The sequence below is a fragment of the Hemiscyllium ocellatum genome, chromosome 23 (assembly GCF_020745735.1).
Source record: "Hemiscyllium ocellatum isolate sHemOce1 chromosome 23, sHemOce1.pat.X.cur, whole genome shotgun sequence".
NCBI classification, from domain to species: domain Eukaryota; kingdom Metazoa; phylum Chordata; class Chondrichthyes; order Orectolobiformes; family Hemiscylliidae; genus Hemiscyllium; species Hemiscyllium ocellatum.
The window spans coordinates 24,167,539-24,188,019 of NC_083423.1; the positions used below are offsets into that span (position 1 = coordinate 24,167,539).

A 20,481-nucleotide genomic window follows, 5' to 3' on the forward strand; every position below is an offset into this window, starting at 1 on the left:
ACCCCATACAGTTCACTAATGTCCTTAAGGGAAGGAAATCTACCATCCTCACCTGATCTGGCCTACATGTGACTCCAAAACCCACAGCAATGTGGTTGACTCTCACTTGTCCTCTGAAATGGCCTAGCAAGCCATTCAATTGTACCAATACCTACAAAGTCTTGAAGAAATTAAACCAGACAGTTCACCTGCCAGGGTCGTAGGCCTCAGAAAACACAGTGGCAGAAACAGCCCAGTCAACCCTGCAAGGTCAGTTAGAGACACTGGGTACTGCAAAGTCTATGGGTCCTGCAGGAACTCCAGCAATAGTACTGAAGACTTGTGCTCCAAACCTACAGCTCCCCCAGCTGAGCTGTTCCAGTACAGTTACAAGGAGAAAGTGAGGTCTACCGGACAATGTGGAACATTTCCTAAGGTATGCCCCATATGTAAAAAGCAGGACAAATCCAACCCGGCCATTTACTGTCCCATCAGTCTACTCTCGGTCATCAGTCAAGTGATGGAAGATGTCATCAACAGTACTATCAAGTAGCACCTGCTCAGTGATGCCCAGTCTGGGTTCTGCCAGGACATCATTACAGCCTTGGTCCAAACATGGACAAAAGAACTGATCCCAGAGATGAGATGAGAGTGATTGCTCTTGATATCAGGGCCGTATTTGAGAAAATGCCTCAAGGAGTCCTAGAAAAACAAGAATCAGTGGGTATCGGGCAAACTCTCCACTGATTGGAGTCATACCTGGCACATTGGAAAATGGTTGTAGTTGTTGGACGTCAGTCATCTCAACACCAAGACATCTCTGCAGGTGTTCCTCACGGTGGTATCCTAGGCCCAGTCATAATCAGCTGCTTCATCAATGACCTACCCTCCATCATAAGGTCAGAAGTAGGAATGTTTGCTGATGATTGCATAATGTTCAGCACCATTCACTGTGACTCAGATACAGAAGCAGTCCATGTCCAAATGCAACAAGATGTGGACAATATCCAGGCTTTGGGTTGACAGGTGGCAAGTAACATTCACACCACACAAATGCCAGACTATGACCATTACCAAAAAGAGACAATCTGACCACTGCTCCTTGACATTCAGTGGTGTTACCATCACTGAATCCCCTGCAATCAGCACATCCGTGGGGTTACCATTGACAAGAAACTCAACTGGACTTGCCACATGCACACAGTGGTCACAAGAACAGGCTAGACACTAATAGTACTGTGGCAACTAACTTCCCAAAGCCTCTCCACTGTCAACAAGGCACAAGTCAGGAGTGTGATGAAACACTCTCCACTTCCTAGATGGGTGCAGCTCCAACAACATTCAGGAAGCTTGACACCATCCAGGACAAAGCTTAATTGGCACTACATCCATAAGGATCCACGACTGACGCTCAGGAGCAGCAGTGTGTACTAACTGCAAAATGTACTGCAGGAATTCACCAAAGATTGTCAGACAGCACCTTCCAAACGCATGACCACTTCCATCTAGAAAGACTAGGACAGCAGGTACATGGGAATACCATTACCTGCAAGTTCCCCTACAAGTCGGTGGCACAGTGGTTAGCACTGCTGCCTCACAGTGCCAGAGACCCGGGTTCGTTTCCCATCTCAGGCGACTGACTGTGTCGAGTTTGCACATTCTCCCCGTGTCTGCGTGTGTTTCCTCCGGGTGCTCCGGTTTCCTCTCACATTCCAAAAATGTGCAGGTTAAGTGAATTGGCCATGCTAAATTGCCCGTAGTGTTAGGTGAAGGGGTAAATGTAGGGGAATGGGTCTGGGTGGGTTTCGCTTCGGCAGGTCGGTGTGCACTTGTTGGACCAAAGGGCCTGTTTCCACACTGTAAGTAATCTAATCTAATCTACTCACCATCCTGATTTTGAAATTATATCGTCATTCCTTCATTGTTGCTGGGTCAGTGTCCTGGCATTTCTTTCCTAATAGCATTGTGGGTCAAGAAGGCAGCTTGCCCCAATCCCCTCAAGTAATCTAGGGACAGGCAATAAATACTGGTCAGCCAGCAACGCCCACGTCTCTCAAATGAATTTTTAAAAAATGTTTGCTGGTAACAAGAAGCTGATAACTGATCACTAGTCCATCAAGTAATCAATGACAAAGGCTCCTTGTCTGCCAATAACTATGGACAAATTGAGTGCTGCTGATGCTGGAGATCAGAGTCGCGAGTGTAGTGCTGGAAAAGCACAGCAGGTCAGGCAGCATCTGAGGAGCAGGAGAATCAACGTTACACTAGAAACGTTGATCCTCTTGCTCCTCGGATGCTGCCTGACCCTCTGTGCTTTTCAGGCACTACACTCTCGACTGCCAATAACTATGTGATTGGCTGCCAGTTAACTGAACAGTTTGGGATTCTGAATGTTAGGGTCAGACATCGCCTTACCTCTGGAAGGGAAGGAGCCATTTCTGCTCCATAGTAAAAAAACATCTCAAATTTGAAAGCCAATTTAATTCCCTTCATCAGTTGCTGTAAGCTATGACTTTGAATTTATAAGTGTGACCCTGTCACCCTGTACCTCATGCAAGCAAGCGAAAATACTTCGAGAAGGAAAATAGAGAAGCATTGTTCTAATCGGCAAAATGTAATCTGTGGACTGGCCCCATAAAATTGTTTCCCCAGTCTTTCCCAAAACAGGTTTTTCTTCTGTGGGTGTGCAGAGGGGTCTTTTGCAAATAAGTTAGAGTTTTAACTTGTAGAGCTATCCATCAATGGTTCATAATTGTTCATCTGTCACTAGAATATTTTTATTTGTAATGTACAGTCATTGTTAAGCACAAATTCCTGGTCTGTGTTTTCTTTCAACCTAGGTAATAAAGGCAGGAAAATAAGAAAATACTGTGTACTTTTGTGATAACTCCGGAAATGGCGGGGTTGGATTTCCAGAGCACTATTCCAGTGAGGCATAACAATTAATGTGGTTGAGGTGCTTGTCTCGCTTTTTTAACCTCTCAGCTGGTTTTTATCAAGATGTGGAGATGCCAGTGTTGGGCTGGGGTAGGCAAAGTTAAAAATCACACAATTCCAGGATATAGTCCAACAGGTTTATTTGGAAGTACTAGATTTCAGAGCGCTGCTCCTTCATCAGCATTTGCAGAAACATTCTATTTCGCTTAAAAAGCACAGTATCTGTAGGCAGTCAATCCATGTAATGTTTTTAAAATTTCTACTTTGCAAATAGAACCAGTCTGACTCAAAGTTGGGATGCAGACAGACTCTAACCTCCCACCTTTAATGCATTGTCTGAGTTAAGATGTCATTTAAAAAAAAATCCTAAGTTTTCGTGAGAACATGATTTGAAAGAAGTTCTGAGATTTACATATTAATGAACCAAAGCCTGCAACTCATTCTAAAAGGTAGAAGACTTTACAGCAATCTAGGTCTGTTTAACATATTGTTTCAGTTGCATGACACTGTAATCTTTTGCTTTAAATTCTGTGTCTTATGATCCTGCTTCGCAACTACCTGATGAAGGAGCAGTGCTCTAAAAGCTAGTACTTCCAAATAAACCTGTTGGTCTATAACCTGGTGTTGTGTGGTTTTTAGATTTTTACCAAATTATTTAATCAGTCTCCAATTAAGCTTGATCCCTTGCACATCCTTTATTTCTCTTCACCTCCCTGTCTCCACAGGCAAAGTCGAGCAAGTCTCTTTGTGGGGTTACTCTGTGGGGGCTCCCTCATGGCCATGTTGTTAGTCACTGAATTATAGAGCCCTGTTTCAGTCGGAAATAGTTGTCACCAGGTGAACAAATGGTAGTTTTCTCAGTCTTTGCCAATTGTTTTCTCCTTTAACTGTTCCTTCCTCTCCTTTTCAGATTCATCTGCAGTTTCCAATGGAGTTTGAGTTTAGTCTGTACTATCTGAAATTCCTGGCATATCATCATGTCTCTAACCGCTTCCGAACCTTCTTACTGGACTCTGACCATGAAAGGATCGAACTTGGTAAAAACTACATCCAGCTGCTTGTCTTGTTCGTTTTGTTGGTAACTAGAATGGATGTGTGTGGGTTTATTGAAGATATATGGCACATGTCAGCTTGTGTTTATGAAAGGGTGTCCTGGTGACAGCAATGAGGGAATTGCTTTGATTTATTTTCTTAGTTTTCCAGAGACCTGTGTTGGTCCACAGTGGTGAGTCGGCTAAGATCCTATTCCTGCCACCACTTCATTGTCCTTCGTGTCCTGCCCCAATTCAGTGCAGGATGATATACTGAAGGAGTTCAGTATATCAAATGTTCTATTGGGAAAACAGAAGGTTTTCTTTGCTGGTAGGATGCGATTCAAATATTTATCAATCTTAGTTATCAAATTCAACACACCCTTTCTCAAACTTAGTCTGAGGAGCAAGTAATCCCAAGTAAAACAGGCTCCCCTTTCACCACCCTCCCCTCCCTTTTCAGGGAACTGATTTGAATCCAGATCCCAGAGGCAAGCAGTAGAATTGAGAGATTTAGCTAAATGTGTCTCAACATTTCATTGGTGAAGGAACAGAATTTGATCCACCGTCTCATTTTATTCTGTAGGCAACCATATGGCTAGTCCACATGCAGATTTACAGGGTACTTTTGAGTTTTGATTTGTATTCAACAGGATTGATGTATGAAGAGAAAGGTGAAAGGAAGAACCAACACAGCCACAGATCTGTGTGGGACTATATTGACCGACTGAGTAAGAAAACTCCAATCTTCTTCAACTATCTGTATGCACCTGAGGATGTCGAGGTGAGGAGAAGCTTTGTAGAGATGGTGGGGATTTCATTGTACCACATGATTTCAAATGGTTTTTGTTTATACTACCTCAATCATCATTGATCTTATTACTGTTTCTATGAATGTAGATGATTGAAATGTTACAGAGAGGTACAAAAAATAATTTATCTCGAGAGGTAGAAGGGAAAATTAGAAACATAGCTTTGTGAATATTTTGTTAGATCACATCCTTAGTACTATGTTATTCTCTTTTAGTTGTGTTAACATTTCATTTAATTAAACTTATGAGATTAAAAGGGGTAATTTGATTAAAGATTAAGTTTTGATGAAGTTTAAGGGAAACAGAATGATTGGAGAAACTCGGTTGGTTGAGGTTCTCAGACTAGAGAAATAATCTAAAAATCAGAGCCAGGCCTTGAGAGTGAAGTTAGACATGATTTTTCAACATGAAGGGTGGTAATAGTTTGGAGCTTGCATCTTCAAAAAGCGATTGATCCATCAGTTAATTTTAAATCTAAGATTGATTTTCCACAGATGACATAAAAGATCTGTGGAAAAATTGGACATGTGACATTGGGTCATGGTTCTACCATAATTAAATGGTAAAAGAGACTCAAAAAGCAGAATGACTTGCTCTTGTCCCTCTGACCTGTAACTCCATGAACTGTTAGTTTAATTGCACCAATGGTTTCTAAACCCCACCTCCTTTTCAACTCTAGGTTCTGAGGCCATATGCTAACATTTCCAACCTGAAGATCTGGGATTATTACACTAATGAGACCATTTCTGAAGGGCCACCGTATGACTGGGAGCTGGTATACAATCGGCGAGAACAAGTGGATGATGGGGAAAGAGCAGATACCATGTCTGCTCAAGCACAGCGCAAGATTGTCTGGCCGTGCTATGACAACCAAAACAAGACGATGCCAGATGCTATCAGCAAATTGTTGGAGGTAGAGTTCATGCCCAAGTCTCAACTTAAACTCAAATGTGAACAATGTCTGAGGAATGACCTGCAGTGGGCTATATATCTGATCAACTGTCTTTGTGTTTGACATTAATCTGGGATTAAGGGCCATGAACCTGATCACTTTTCCTTGTGCTTGATCGTTGGTAAACTACATCTTTAGATAGCTTCTTGTGTCCAACATTTGGGAGGATTAGGCCATGAATTAGATTGGGCAATACTTTGGAATCAGAGCATAAATCTCACCATGGAAAGGATAGCCCGGAATCTCCTCACCTCTCCTTTCATCCAACAGGAGATGCAGTTGCTGGAGGCTGAACTGGGCCAAGTGCCAGACAAATGGAGGGAAACTTGGGATAAGATCAAAACAACCCAGCAAGCAGAGACTAAGCAGGAGGGTAGGGTAAGTCAGCACATAAGCTTCACTATGTTCACAGGATGTGAACTGTGTTTTATTGCCTGTCCATAGTTGACTGAAAGTTGACGGTGAGTTGCTAAAATCTTGCTTGACAGTGGCTGTGATTTGGCAATGATTGAATTGTACCAGAATGTTGTTGAGGCTGTGACTCTTGAAAGACACAAAAACTAGAGGTCAGTTGTCATGCATTAGAATGGGTGAATCCGGCCCTGAAAGTCTCCAAATCGCCTGGGAAAATCCATACAGGGTAACCAATCAGAAAAAACCCATTTCCATGGGGGATAAAATTTTTCTGGATTAGTGGTGCTGAAAGAGCACAGCGGTTTAGGCAGCATCCAAAGTGCAGCAAAATCGACGTTTCGGTCAAAAGCCCTTCATCAGGAATAAAGGCAGTGAGCCTGAAGCGTGGCGAGATAAGCTAGAGGGGGGTGGGGAGAAAGTAGCATAGAGTACAATAGGTGAGTGGGGGAGGGGTGAAGGTGATAGGTCAAGGAGGGGAGGGTGGAGTGGATAGGTGGAAAAGGAGATAGGCAGGTAGGACAAGTCCGGACAAGTCATGGGGACAGTGATGAGTTGCAAGTTTGGAACTAGGGTGAGGTGGGGGAAGGGGAAATGAGGAAACTGTTGAAGTCCACATTGATGCCCTGGGGTTGAAGTGTTCCGAGGCGGAAGATGAGGCGTTCTTCCTCCAGGCGTCTGGTGGTGAGGGAGGGGCGGCGAAGGAGGCCCAGGACCGCCATGTCCTCGGCAGAGTGGGAGGGGGAGTTGAAATGTTGGGTCACGGGGCGGTGTGGTTGATTGGTGCAGGTGTCCCGGAGATGTTCCCTTTAGCGCTCTGCTGGGGGGTGCCCAGTCTCCCCAATGTAGAGGAGACCGCATGGGAGCAACGGATACAATAAATGATATTAGTGGATGTGCAGGTAAAACTTTGATGGATGTGGAAGGCTCCTTTAGGGCCTTGGATAGAGGTGAGGGACGTGGTGTGGGCGCAGGGTTTACAGTTCCTACGGTGGCAGGGGAAGGTGCCAGGATGGGAGTGTGGGTTGTGGGTGGGCGTGGACCTGACCAGGTAGTCACGGAGGAACGGTCTTTGCGGAAGGCGGAGAGGGTGGGGAGGGAAATTTATCCCTGGTGGTGTGGTCTTTTTGGAGATGGTGGAAATGTCGGCGGATGATTTGGTTTATGTGAAGGTTGGTAGGGTGGAAGGTGAGCACCAGGGGCGTTCTGTCCTTGTTACGGTTGGAGGGGTGTGGTCTGAGGGCGGAGGTGCGGGATGTGGACGAGATGCGTTGGAGAGCATCTTTAACCAAGTGGGAAGGGAAATTGCGGTCTCTAAAGGAGGCCATCTGGTGTGTTCTGTGGTGGAACTGGTCCTCCTGGGAACAGATACGGCGGAGGAATTGGGAGTACGGGATGGCATTTTTGCAAGAGGTAGGGTGGAAAGAGGTGTAATCCAGGTAGCTGTGGGAGTCGGGTTTGTAAAAAATGTCAGTCTCAAGTTGGTCATCATTAATGGATAGGATAAAATATTTCAACCTTGCACAGACTCTGGTAAACTGGAGTGTCTGAAGGGCACATACATGACCAGAACAGTAAATTATGGAACTAATTGAGAGCAGGCTATTTTAGATATATTATTCTGCCATGAGCCAAGGTTAATTAGTGATCTTACAGTATAGGATCCTCTGGGGAAGACTGATCGTATTATAATTTCATGTTGGATTTGAGAGCTTAGATGTAGGATCTTAAATTTAAACAGAGCTAATTATGAGAAACTGAGACAATATAGTAAAGTTGAGAGTAACTGCCCACATGTAGGCAGCATCAAAGAGAGTACAGTACTTTACTAGTTCAAAATATTTATTGATCTCAGGACGTCCCAAAGTGCTCTTAAACCAGTGAATTACAGCTGCAATGTAGTTAATGTTGTAATGGTTTCAAATTTGAGGTCAGTAAGTTCTCACAAACAGCAATGAGCCATGTAACCTTAAAACTGATGCCATGGGATCTGAGTTTAACATTTAATTCAAAAACAATACCTCCAGCATCTTGGCCAGGAGGCCACTTGCCAGCACAGTGCAAACCTATGCACTGAACCACTGCCTGCCTATTCATTGTGATGCTGCAGCCCTCTGAAGGTTCTTCTACCAGCCCCACCTCACAAAACAACAAACTGCTTGCCCTCTGAAAGTGCAATGCCAGTGAGAGCTACTCCAATCTCTGGTTCAGCTATGAAATTGCTGCCACTCAGTCATGCTTTACATCTTAAATGGCGGAAGTCTGCAGCTGAGTTGAAGGGTTAAACCTTTTAACTGGTGCAAGAACTGTTTTTTAATTCATTTGAGGGGTTGTGGTCTTTGTATGGGTCAGCATTTATTGTCCATCCCTTATTTCCACTGAACACTGGCAATGAGCTGCTACTTTAAACCACCACAGTCCATTATGTGTCAGTGCACCTGCACTGCTGGTTAGGTGGTAGACAACAAAAGTCATACACTTTCAAATCAAGGCAGTGAGTAAGTGAGTGGCTTGGAGGGAAACTTGCAAGTGATGGTGTTTCCGTGTATTTTGTGTGCCCTTGTTCTTCTAGATGGAAGTGGTCCTGGGTTTGGGATATGCTATCCGAGGTTTTGGTGATGTTTTGCAGTGGATCTCTTAGATTACTGCACGGGTTCCAGAGAATTGATTATTTCAAAATTCAGAGTCACAGCATGGGCTTGAGGTGATCCCTATGCTGTATAAGGCGAAGGAACTTTATGGTTTCATTACTTCTGATTTCTTTATTTCTTATTTGTACAGCATTTGTCTTCAAGTTCTTTGCTGATGTCCTCAACTCTTTCGCACCATCAGAGGTCTCAGTGTGTTTATCTACATGAGGCAGTAGTTGGATCCACTCTGAATCTGAGTCTGGACACAGATAGCAGCACAACCTCCACTCCCTCCAGTGGTGTTATGGGACGAAAGAGCACAAGCACTTTGTACAGCCAGTTTCAGACATCAGAGAGTGAACACAGGTAGGTACTAATGCTACATTAGAGCTGTGAGGAATGTACAGTAACTGGGAGGTAAGATAGCAAACAGGTCTTTTCTGGGTCTCTTTCAGCATCTCTAACTCCTAAATTGTTTGGATTTTTCACTGCACTTAAACAATATTTAACTTGCTTGAGCAGCATCATGTCCTGGCTCCATTGGAGCCAATTGTAGATCAGTATAAAAGGATGCCTCAAAATCTTCAATAGCCATTTAATTAGGAATAGAATGGAAAAAGGAAGAGATTGGGGAGCAGAAAGGAAATTTGCACGGAAATGTTAAATTAATACTTTGCATCAGTCTTTACCAAAGCGGAAAATGCTACCCAAGCCATTGTGACACGAGAGGAAATTGGCATTAGAAGGGTTTTAGTTGGTGAGGAAGAAATGTTGGATAAACTATTGGCGCTTAAAATTGACAATAAACTGGGACTGATGGGATGCATCCAAGGATTTTGAAGTTAAAAATCATACAACACCAGGTTTAATTGGAAGCACACTAGCTTTCGGAGCAACGCTCCTTCATCACCCGATGAAGGAGCGACGCTCCGAAAGCTAGTGAGCTTCCAATTAAACCTGTTGGACTATAACCTGGTGTTGTGATTTTTAACTTTGTACACCCCAGTCCAACATCGGCATCTCGAAATAAGGATTATGAAGGAAGTGAGGGTTGAAATTGCAGGGACATGGGCATCAATCTTTCATTCTTCCGAAGGGTGAGGCCACAGAACTGGAGAATTGTAAACTTTATGGACTTGTTCAAGAAAGGTATAAGGAGACCCAAGCAATTACAGATTAATCAGTAGTGAAAACGCTTCTGGAAACAATTGTTCAGGATAGAATTAGTACTCGCTTGGGGGAAAAAAGTGCTTTGAATCAGAGACATTATGTTTAACTAACGTGCTGGTTATTTTTTGAAGACATCACAGATTCGCTGAGGGTAATGCTGTTGATGTGGTATACATGGATTTCCACAAGATGTTTATTGTAGTGCCACACAACAGAGGAAAGTCCTAGATGATGGAGAGTCAGGAGCAATGTGATGCAAAACTGGCTGAATGATAAAAAGTTTGCACGTAATATGAAACTTGGGGGTAAATTGTAAACTGTGAAGAGAACAGTGTAAAACTCCAAACGGCTTGGCCAGTTTGTTGCAGTGGGTAGATGGGTCTCAGGGGTCACGTAGAGTTGAAGGTAATTTATTATTTTGGATAGAGGATTGACTGGCCAGCAGAAAGTAGTATGTCAGGATAAAGAGTCTTTTTCTGCTTGGCAAGCTATAATAGTGGGGTGCCTCAGGGTTCGGTCCACGACTCCAAATATTGACAATCTGTATTAATGACTCGGATGCAGGGATAGAAGGTATTGTAACCAAACTTGCAAACGATTCTAAAATAGGTAGGAAAGTGAGTTGTAACAAATATCTTCACAAATGGATGTGGATCAGTTAGGTGCATGAGCCAACATTTGGCAGACGAAGTTTAATGTGAATAAGTGAGAGGTTATCCATTTTGTTGTAAGAGTAGAAAAGTAACTTATTATCTAAATGGAGAGAAACTTCAGAGTGCTTTGGTGTGGAGGCAATTTGTGTGTCCCCTTGCATGAATCACAGAAAGCTAGAATGCAGGTACATCAGGCTATAGGGAAGACAAATGGAATTTTGGCATTTATTGCTAAAGTAATAGAGTATAAATGTAGGGAAGTGTTGTTGCAAATATACAAGGCACTAGTGAGACCGCACCTGGAGTATTGCATACTGTTTTGGTCCCCTTACTTGAGGAGGGATGCTGTTGCATTGGAGGCATTTCAAGGAAGATTCATTAGATTGATTCGGCATGTGAAGGGTTTGTCTTATGAAGAGAGATCAGGTGGTAAAGGCCTGCTCAGGTGACTATTGGTGGGTACGCTATATATTCTTCAGTAAATAGATTACAGCATTGAGGGGTTAAGTATTGTTAATGAGAAGGCAATAACATAAGTTGGAATCCGATAATGGGAGGTGGTGAACTTCGGATTCAATAAAACCCTGGAATTAAAAGCTAGCCTAATGGTGAACATATGGATTATAAGTTAGGCAATTAAAAATAGGCAATAAATGCTCACCCACTCTGCTATGGCCACATTCCATGGATAAAAAGAAATTAATAGGCTAGTGTAATCCAGATGGGGCAAAATCAGGCATTTGTTTTGGTTCATATGCATTGTCTGATCTCAATAACTTGAGCCTGGCCTTAAGTATGTAATGATATGGTCTCTGTACAGTCTTTTTTTCCAAAAGATGTATAATTAGTTTGTAGAGCAAGACAGCGATAACAAAACAGCATAGACGGGCGAAAGCTTCCAACTGCTCTCATGAAAGAGGGAAAGTTAGCTGTATCAAATCAAAAAGTATTCCATTTCTGCACTGTCCTTTTCTGGACTCATGCATGTATTCTGTCTCCAGGTCATATGAAGGAACCCTTTATAAAAGAGGTGCTTTTCTGAAAGCTTGGAAACCACGTTGGTTTGTACTCGATAAAACCAAACATCAGGTAACACTGCCACAGTCACAGTCTGCTCTGTCTGTTTTCATAACTAATACTTCAAGTGAGAATTAATTTGTTAACAAGGGACAGTTGACATGGTTTTGTTTAATGCAAATCACGTTTGACTAACCTAATTGATTTCTTGGAAATAACAAGGAGGATTGATGAAGGTAATGCAAGAGATAAGATGAAAAACTTCCTTTGTTTGGTAGGATTCCATTTTCTTAATCACAAAATTGCCCTCTTTTAATTTTTATTCTGCACTCCACCTTATCCAGGAGAGTTGTATGATGATGCTAATTAATGTTATTACTGGATAAGTCAGATCCAATATTGACATCTGGCTTGATGAACATTTTTACCTGTGTAACAAGGTTGTCTTTCACTGAAATACAAACACCAAGCTGCAGATTTGATTTTACCAATAAAGCAGAAGTGCATTATGCAAGCGAAATCCAAATAAATAGGATAAACTACACTATTTACATCTAAACACAAGTTTAAAGATTTTCAAACACTACTTATACAATCCCGTTAATCCCAAAAGTGCTTTTTTACTCTCCAGCATCACAAATGCCAGACTTCAGTCAATTCAATTCACTCCTTGTGATATCAAGAAACGGTTGAAGGCACTGTATGCTGCAAAGGCTATGGATCCTGATAGCACTCTGGCAATAGTACTGAAGAGCTGTACTCCAGAACTTGGAACTTACCTAGCCAAGCTGTTCCAGTATAGTTGGAACCTTGACAATGTGGAAATTGTCCAGGAATGTCCGATTCACAAAAAGTAGGACCAATATACCCAGCCAATTGCCATCTCATTAATCTTGATCATCAGTAAAATTATGGTAGGTAGCATCAACAGTACTATCGGGCAGCATCTGCCCAGTGACACCCAGTTTGGCTATCGTCAAGGCCATTCAGCTCCTGATCTTTTAACAATCTTGGTTCAAACATGGGCAAAAGAGCTTAATTCCAGAGGTGAGGTGAGCTGAAATCACCAGCCCCTGAGATCAAAACAACATTTGACAGTGTGTGGCATCAAGGAGCTCCAGCATACTTGCAATCGGTGGGAATCGGGGTAAATGCTCTGCTGGTTGGAGTCATATCTGGCACGTAGGAAGTTGGTGGCTGTTGTAGGTCAGTCACCTCAACTCCAGGATATCTCTGCAGCAATTCCTCATGGTAGTGTCCTAGGTCCAGCCATCTTCAGCTGCTTCATCAAATGACCTTACCTTATTCATAAGGTCAGAAATGGGCGGGGATTTGCTGACGATTGCACAATGTTCAGCACCATTCATGACTTTTAGATACTGAAGCAGTCTATGTTTAAATGCAACAAGGTCTGGACAGTATCCGGGCTTGGGCTGACAAGTGGCAAGTAACAGTCACCACACAAATGCCAGACTATCCCCAGTAAGAGACAATCTGACCACTTCTCCTTGACATTCAATGCGATTGCCATCACTGAATCACCTGCTGTCAACATCCTGGGAGTTACAATTGACCAGAAACTCAACTGGACTCACCATATAAATGGCTACAAGAGTAGGTCACAGGATAGGAATACTGTGGCGAATAACTCACCACCTGACTCCTCCAAAACTTGTCCACCATCCACAAGGCATAAGTCTGGAGTGTAGTGGAATACTCCCCACATGCCTGGATGGGGCAACTCTAATAACAGTCAGGGAACTTGACAGCATCCAGGAAAAAGCATCCCACTTCATTGGCATTGCATCCAATCCCCCCTCGACCAATGCTCAGTCGCAGCAGTGTGTACTAGCTACAAGATGCACAGCAAAAATTCACCAAAAATCCTTAGACAGCACCTTCCAAACCCACACCACTTCCATTTCGAACAGCAGGTAGATGGGAATACCCCACCACCTTCCAAGTTTCCTTCTATGCCACTCACCATCCTGACTTGGCAACATATCACTGTTCCTTCAATATTACTGGGTAAAAATTCCTGGACTTCCATCCCTCAATGCATTGAGAGCCTACCTGTATAGATTGCAGTGGCTCAAGAAGACTGCTCCCCGTCACCTTCTGGAGGATAACTAAGGATGGGCAATAAATACTGGCCAGCTAGCAAAGCCCACCTCCCATGAGTGAACAAAAAAAAATTACAGTACTCACACCTGCGAGAACTCCCTTCTCTATCAAACGGTGCCTTCAATCCTGGACTGGAGAATCTAATAGCTTCTTCCTTAAGTCTTCATACAATTGATCTTCGCTGTCCTCAGTTTCAAATCCACCCTTCAGGATTGTAATCAAAGACATCTCTAGCCTGTAATTCTGAACTGAACTCTTTACTCTGAGGTAACTGTTTTTTAAACAGTTCTAATCTTATCAGGAAAAACTATTTTACACTCAGAGACTTTAGCAATTGCTCTACTTGGCATTCAGAAACTTTTCCAAAATCAAAAATAAACAAAAATCAATCTTATAAGCTGAAAGTCTAATGTATCATGATTTTCTTGGCTTACTTGTAAACAATTTCCCAGTAATCTCCAAGAACTATTCTCTCAGACTGCCTTAAAGAAATCTCTCTGGGCTGCAGAAATACTTAGTTGATCACTAAACCTCTTCACATGCAAACTAAAATCCACATGCCAGTGGCTCAAATCCAACTGTTAAAATAAATTATGCTAAAAATGTAAGTAAATCACACACCTTACATCACACGCAACCCCTTTCTCTTTAACCTGCTGTCAATATGACTTTTCCTGAGAATGGGACTTGCGGAGATTATGCCCTCAGCTGTTGCTGTCAGTTGCAGCCTACAGAGTACTTTCCTGTGCTGCACCTGTCTCTGTTTTTGGAATCCCTGTCCTCGAATGGGGTTATGCAAGGCCAAGACCTGAGGGCTGGGCTGTGGAGCCAGGGATGACAGGGTGGGTCCTAGATTGGAAGGATAATGGCAATGGTGTGAAATAAGCATAGGAGCGGAAAGGTTGGAGAGGATCAGCTGCACTAACTGCAACTCGTTTGGCGTGTCTCCTGAGATTCAGTAGAAGAGTGATGATGATGTGAAAAGAAGAAAAAAATTTTGTGCTGTACTGCTAGACTGAAACATTCCAGATTTCCTCTGCTTTCTTTTGCAGTTGAGATATTACGAAAGTAAATCGGACACAGATGTGAAGGGGATCGTTGACCTCACTGAAGTGGAATCTGTTACTCTGGGAGCAGCAGTAATGGGAGCCCCTAAAAACATTGAGGAAAAAGCCTTCTTTGATGTGAGTCTCTGTCAGCAACAGAGTTTCAAATTTTTCAATAATGAGCTGTTTGCAGACTAAAACTGACTTGCAAAATATTTTATTTCGTAGCTGAAGACAACAAAAAGAGTTTACAATTTCTGTGCCCAAGACAGCCAGAGTGCCCAGCAGTGGATTGATAAAATACAGAGCTGTCTGTCCGATGCGTGAGCACCATGTATTGCAGCCATTGCCTGTGCACAGCTGGGTATGGAGTTCATCGTCTGGATCTCTGTCACTATGGACAACAATTGTTGTATCAAAAATACAAGAACCAGAGTATTATGGAAACTTGTAATTTCTCAGCCATCCATTTACAGAGTCCAGAGGCAATGAGGGAGGATTGTGTTTAAATCTCTTGCTACCCCATACCCAGCATTGATGGATGTGTGTATTTGTTGGGGATATTCCATTTGAATCAGCATGTTTGGAGAGAGGGAGAGAGCATATTGCACACACCAATACAAGAGAAGATTACAAACTAGAATAAGTATGAAGAAAAATTAAACCTTTAAACCTTTCCTTGCTCAGGGCCTTTCCCCCCACACCAGGTTTTCTCTGCTCTTATCTCTGAACTAATTTGTGTGTTGGACTCCATTGCCATTTTGAATAGAATCTTCTATGGCCATATTCCTGAGATAAGAGCTGATATTCTCGATCAACAACCCATAGCTGAAATACTCAAGCCTAAAAATCCCTTTGGCTCAAACAGTTTAGAAGTTCCAGCAGAGCTTGAGTAACATCCATCAGATTAATTGCCTATTCCTGGGAAAAGGATGTGGATCAACCACTATTTAATTTCACTGCCTCTGTTATAGATCTTTTGAGATGTCTTGTAACCTCTGGCCTGTCATGTGATGCTGCAACTTTGTTAGTAAAGAATCCGAGGAGGGCAACAAGAGAATCAGGCTAAATAAGTGAGAAAGTCGTAGATGCAGTGAAACTGCAGTCCCGCAGTGGGAATCAAGGCATCGCTGTACAGGAGAATGTGTAAAGGCTCTCTCCTTGAAAGGAATTCTTTACAGGATAAAATAGGCTAACAAGTAAGGCCAGCCTGCTGTTTACAAGTCGATATGGGAATATTTTTTTGCTGGGGAATAATTTTTGCTCAGGTCTAATTTCAGTGGGTCAGTGCTGCTGTAACAGTCTGTGGCCAATTTTGTCAAGGAAAATGGCAGCCTTTTGCACTTGTGAACAAGAGATGGTTAAAGGTACACAGTTGTGTGTGTTTGTTCACTGAGCAGCTCTCAATGAGAGTGTTAATGTTCTTTTAAAATGACTAGAACCCTTCAAACTGTAAGGGCAGTAGTAGGACAATGAGGGATGTGTTTGTGTGTTTAGTTCTATGTTAACTTATGCAGTAAGGGGTAGGGCTTGGCAGGTGGTATATGCTCACTGTGTTTACAAAAACAGCTGTGCTGGATATGTATAGTGGGGTTGGTCTGACCCATATCTTTTACCAGACTGCTGACTCCCAACTTACCTTCCGTTGCGTCACATTGAGAAGGAAGGCAAGGAGGAGTAACTGAGCAGGAGTAGGGGTGGTGTCCTCCAGCCCTCATGGGCAGCTGCACAGAAACAACACAGCTGAGAGGTTATTTTAACAGTGTTGTTTCTTTGATTCTGCTGTTAGTGCTGTACAGCTGTACATAGTTTAATCCTTGTTCTATTTATGCAACAGCTTCCTAGATATTGGTGTACAAGTCAGATGATATTTACAAATTGTTGTGTATCCACATGTATTTGTTATCTATTTGAACAAAAGCAATGTACTTGAGCCAGTGGTGCACTGAGGGGTGTCTCTATATTATATCCATCACCAATACACTGAAGTTAGGACTTCATAAGCATGTCTGCTCAGTCTTGGACAGCTGCAGGGTGCTAGAGCAACACGGCGAAGAGACTTGCACTAATTCCAGAGGTTCAAGTTTAGAGGGACGGGAGGATGTTCGAGAGATAATCATCTCCATCCCACACTACAATACGTAGAACTTAGTCACATCTTTGGCATGCAAAATCGTATGTCTCTCAGAACAAATCTGTCCCAAGCGCAAAAGTCCATGTTTATGGATGAATTCAAATTGTTGGGCATTTGCTCATGTGACTCTGACTGAGGGGTCAAGATTGGATTCAGATATGTTGGGTTAACTCAGTGTATGGTTTCTGGTTGCAAACAATGACGACAGCTTATCCTGTTGTTTAGTGTTAATATTGTGGTTGCCAATTTAAAAATATTGCTAGAATCTATTTCACCAGCTCATGCTTTATCTTGTTGTCATTTGTTCACTGTCTGTCAAAATCGCCCTTGGTCCTTGATTGTCTTGAACACTTGCTGTAAATTTTGCAGCTCGTACTTTTTCTGTTTCACTGTCCTATTTTACAGTGTCCTGAATTTTGCATTGTTGCCTTTAGTCCCTGTGTTGTCAGATCCCTGATCAAATTCTGTTGCATATACTCATTTTCCGGCTGTTTGCTGCTAAGATTTATCCTTAAACGTGTCTAAGTATCCAAACTGGCCGTGAGGAGAAAGTCAGATGGTATTGAGGGGCCTCATTATTTCAGATCCTGTCATGTTTGGGATGTATTTTTGCTGATCTCATTGCAGAAATGCATTGCCTTTAAACTTCAGCCGAATGTTTAATCTTTCTGATGTGGAGCATGTAGACAAGGACATTTTCTGATCAAAAAGGATTTTTAAAAAAATTTTGTTTTTGAATGAATTCAGTAGCTTAAAAGAGCTGAGCAAAGTGAGAATGAAATCTCTCTTCTGGCTGGATCGCATGAAAGTGCCACTTTGCTTGATGTAAATGGGCCTCAGCAGATTGTGCTCAAGAGGATGCTTGTCTTAGGCCTTCTTTCACTCACTGCTACTGCACTGGATGTTTCATATAGACTGTACCAGCTTTTAGTAACTGTGGGTCTACCAATCTTTTGTGCTATTTTCTGTGCTCCTGTGCTTGCTGCTCTTTTGTGAAATGACCTAATGAATCTGCTGCACGTGAGGCAACTATGCACCATTCTTGGCTCCTAGATCTCTCAAAATCAAATTCTAGCCTCAAATCAGCATTTACTCCTCTGATCCACATTCTTGCTGGGGATGTACATTATCCTGCGTGATAATTGTCAACCAAAGAAAGTGGCTGCCCCACTTTATTGAAGAGACTGGGATGTGGAATGAAGGCAGGTGCATTTGCTCAAACTTATTGCAGAGCAATTTGCTATTTGAACTGTTTATGATTTGTGTTGCTTAAATAAACTAAGCATTTGTTCAGCGATAGAACAGAATCACCACATATAAAGTTGCTAAGGGGAGTACATTCAGAGCTGAAGTGTATTTCCAAGCATTTACATTTTTGCTGGAATTCACAAGACTTCCAAATCTACCCCTATACCCAACACCTTCATTAAATGATAGGGTCAGAGCAACTCGAGGCTTTCAAACTAGCCCTTCCTTAACAGCCTGTGTGTGCGCCTGTAGGTCAGTACAGTGGATACCTAACATGGAGAAAGACCCTGAGTTCCACTATTTTGTGGTAAATACTTTTCCCACTAAATATCACTGGTAAAGCATTTCTTTTGCATTAAATGTTTCTCAGTGGGTGGCACGGTGACTGTGGTTAGCACTGCTGTCTGACAGCACCAGGGACCCGGCTTTGATTCCATCCTTGGGCAACTGTCTGTGTGGAGTTTGCACATTCTCCCCGTGTCTGTGGTTTCCTTCCACAGTCCAAAGATGTGCAGGTTAGATGGATTGGTCATGCTAAATTGTCCGTAGTGTCAAGGGATGCGCAAGTTAGGTTGTTTAGCTATGGGAAATGTAGGGTTACAGGGATTGGGTAGGGGGTTTGATCTCGTTGGTTTGCTCTTCTGAGGGTCAGTGTGGACTCAATGGGTCAAATGGCCTGCCTCCATACTGTAGGGATTCTATGATTCAGTGGGAGGGAATGCATTTTATTCCAGTGACACCATCCAGCCTATCCAGGACCATTGTTAGGTTAGGTATGAAATAAAACTCTTGCTACACTGTCCCAACAAACATTCCCAGGTCAGGTTCAATGCAGGCTACTTGCAAAATAGTACTTATTCCACAGTCTTTGAATGACATACTTCAGCTGAGATTTCCAACGACGCTCAATCTGCCCTAGTGTCACATTATTGTTTCAAATGTCAGTTTTTTGAGTCTATCTTGGTTATTGTAAAAAAAATGTGAACAATGCCCAGCTGGTACTGGACTTAAGATTCCCATTTTGTTTAAGATCTGTATGGGAGGCTGAGGGGAGAGACCAGGCAGGATCGAGACTCCAATCCTGGTGTGAAAGGGCAATATACCCAGCATTTACATGAACCTATCTAGTTTCCATGATTGTTGTACAGTATATGGTAGAATGATGTCAGACGCTAAAATGGTTGAGGCCAATTATGAATCTAATAACAATGACATGCTATAAGGTTCACTACTTTGTAATAATGATCAGCCACTTTATGGAGGAGCTATCAATAATGTAATATTTTCCTCTTGCAACCTCCAACCTTGGTTTCTCTCAAGTACAATCGACATTTCCTCAAAATGCATGGCTTTAATCATGCCCAGATTATCTGAATGGGGAGCATCCCCAGTGGCAGAAAAACTGAGGATTATTTGAACAAATGTGGTTCTAAGTAACTTCCTTCCCTTTTCATGAGTCAGAAAAATTCTGCCTGTAGCTCCCTTTCCATGGAGTTTACTGATAACATTCAGAGAGAACTGCAGCTACTTGACCAATGCAGAAAACGGAGTACACAACTGGTGATCCTAGTGATCATTGCTGGGTCCTTGTCCAATGTGAGTATGATTTCAGGGATCTGACAGACAGAAGGTAGGGCAGGCAAAGCAATTTCTTGTTTTGTTTGCAGAAATTGTGGTAAATTGAGCCTTTCATTTTGGATTTCTAAAATCCTTTGTTCAGAGCGGTTTCATTTGAAAAATGACAACGTTTGTTTCTTCCCACATTAAAGTCCATTTTACTTTTGCCAAGCTTTTAACTTTGAAAATGTTTTTATTTTAAATATGAAGATAATTCTTTGTACATAGTCTCAATTCCTGTATAAAGATGAATAAGTTCAGATTGTAAAATAAAATAACCATGTAGAGTTTGGGATTTCTTAGTCTGAACATTGTGGTCTCCATACAGAATCCTGTATTGTGCTTAGACAAAGAGAACTGAAATTTAATAAAATATTAAATTACTACTTTTGGAACCTCAGATCATGGGTTAGTTAGCATTCTTGTCTGATAAAAAAGTTGCTCAAGTTTCACCACACCAGTTTAAATGAAGACTTTTATGAAGCACTTTGATTACATGATAATGACCTGGTAATTTTCCTGTTAGGTTGATCAAGTGTTAAGATACAAAGATAATTCATTTTTAAGCAATGTCCTTGATCTTGTGCTGGGGAGAGGGGGCAGAGAGAGAGAGAGAGAGAGAGAGAGAGAGCCTAGCAGTAACTTCATCATAATTCAGTTTGACACTCCACTGAGAGAAGTATGCATAATAGTTGTCATTCAATTGAAATGCCCTCTGCT

At 42.3% G+C, this 20,481-nt stretch overlaps 1 protein-coding gene across 5 annotated transcripts in view; it reads left to right on the forward strand.

Annotated features, from left to right (window-relative positions):
• Positions 1–20,121, forward strand: part of sbf1 (SET binding factor 1) — a 168,578-nt gene extending 148,457 nt beyond the window's left edge. For all 5 annotated transcript variants that reach the window (XM_060842780.1, XM_060842781.1, XM_060842782.1 and 2 more), the window contains 8 exons: positions 3,827–3,953; positions 4,601–4,731; positions 5,439–5,672; positions 5,982–6,089; positions 8,904–9,118; positions 11,577–11,664; positions 14,769–14,900; positions 14,991–20,121. In XM_060842780.1, the coding sequence (XP_060698763.1) occupies positions 3,827–3,953; positions 4,601–4,731; positions 5,439–5,672; positions 5,982–6,089; positions 8,904–9,118; positions 11,577–11,664; positions 14,769–14,900; positions 14,991–15,089 (1,134 nt within the window). In that variant the 3' untranslated portion in view covers positions 15,090–20,121. The remainder of the gene's footprint in view (positions 1–3,826; positions 3,954–4,600; positions 4,732–5,438; positions 5,673–5,981; positions 6,090–8,903; positions 9,119–11,576; positions 11,665–14,768; positions 14,901–14,990) is intronic.
• Positions 20,122–20,481: the final 360 nt, after the last annotated feature.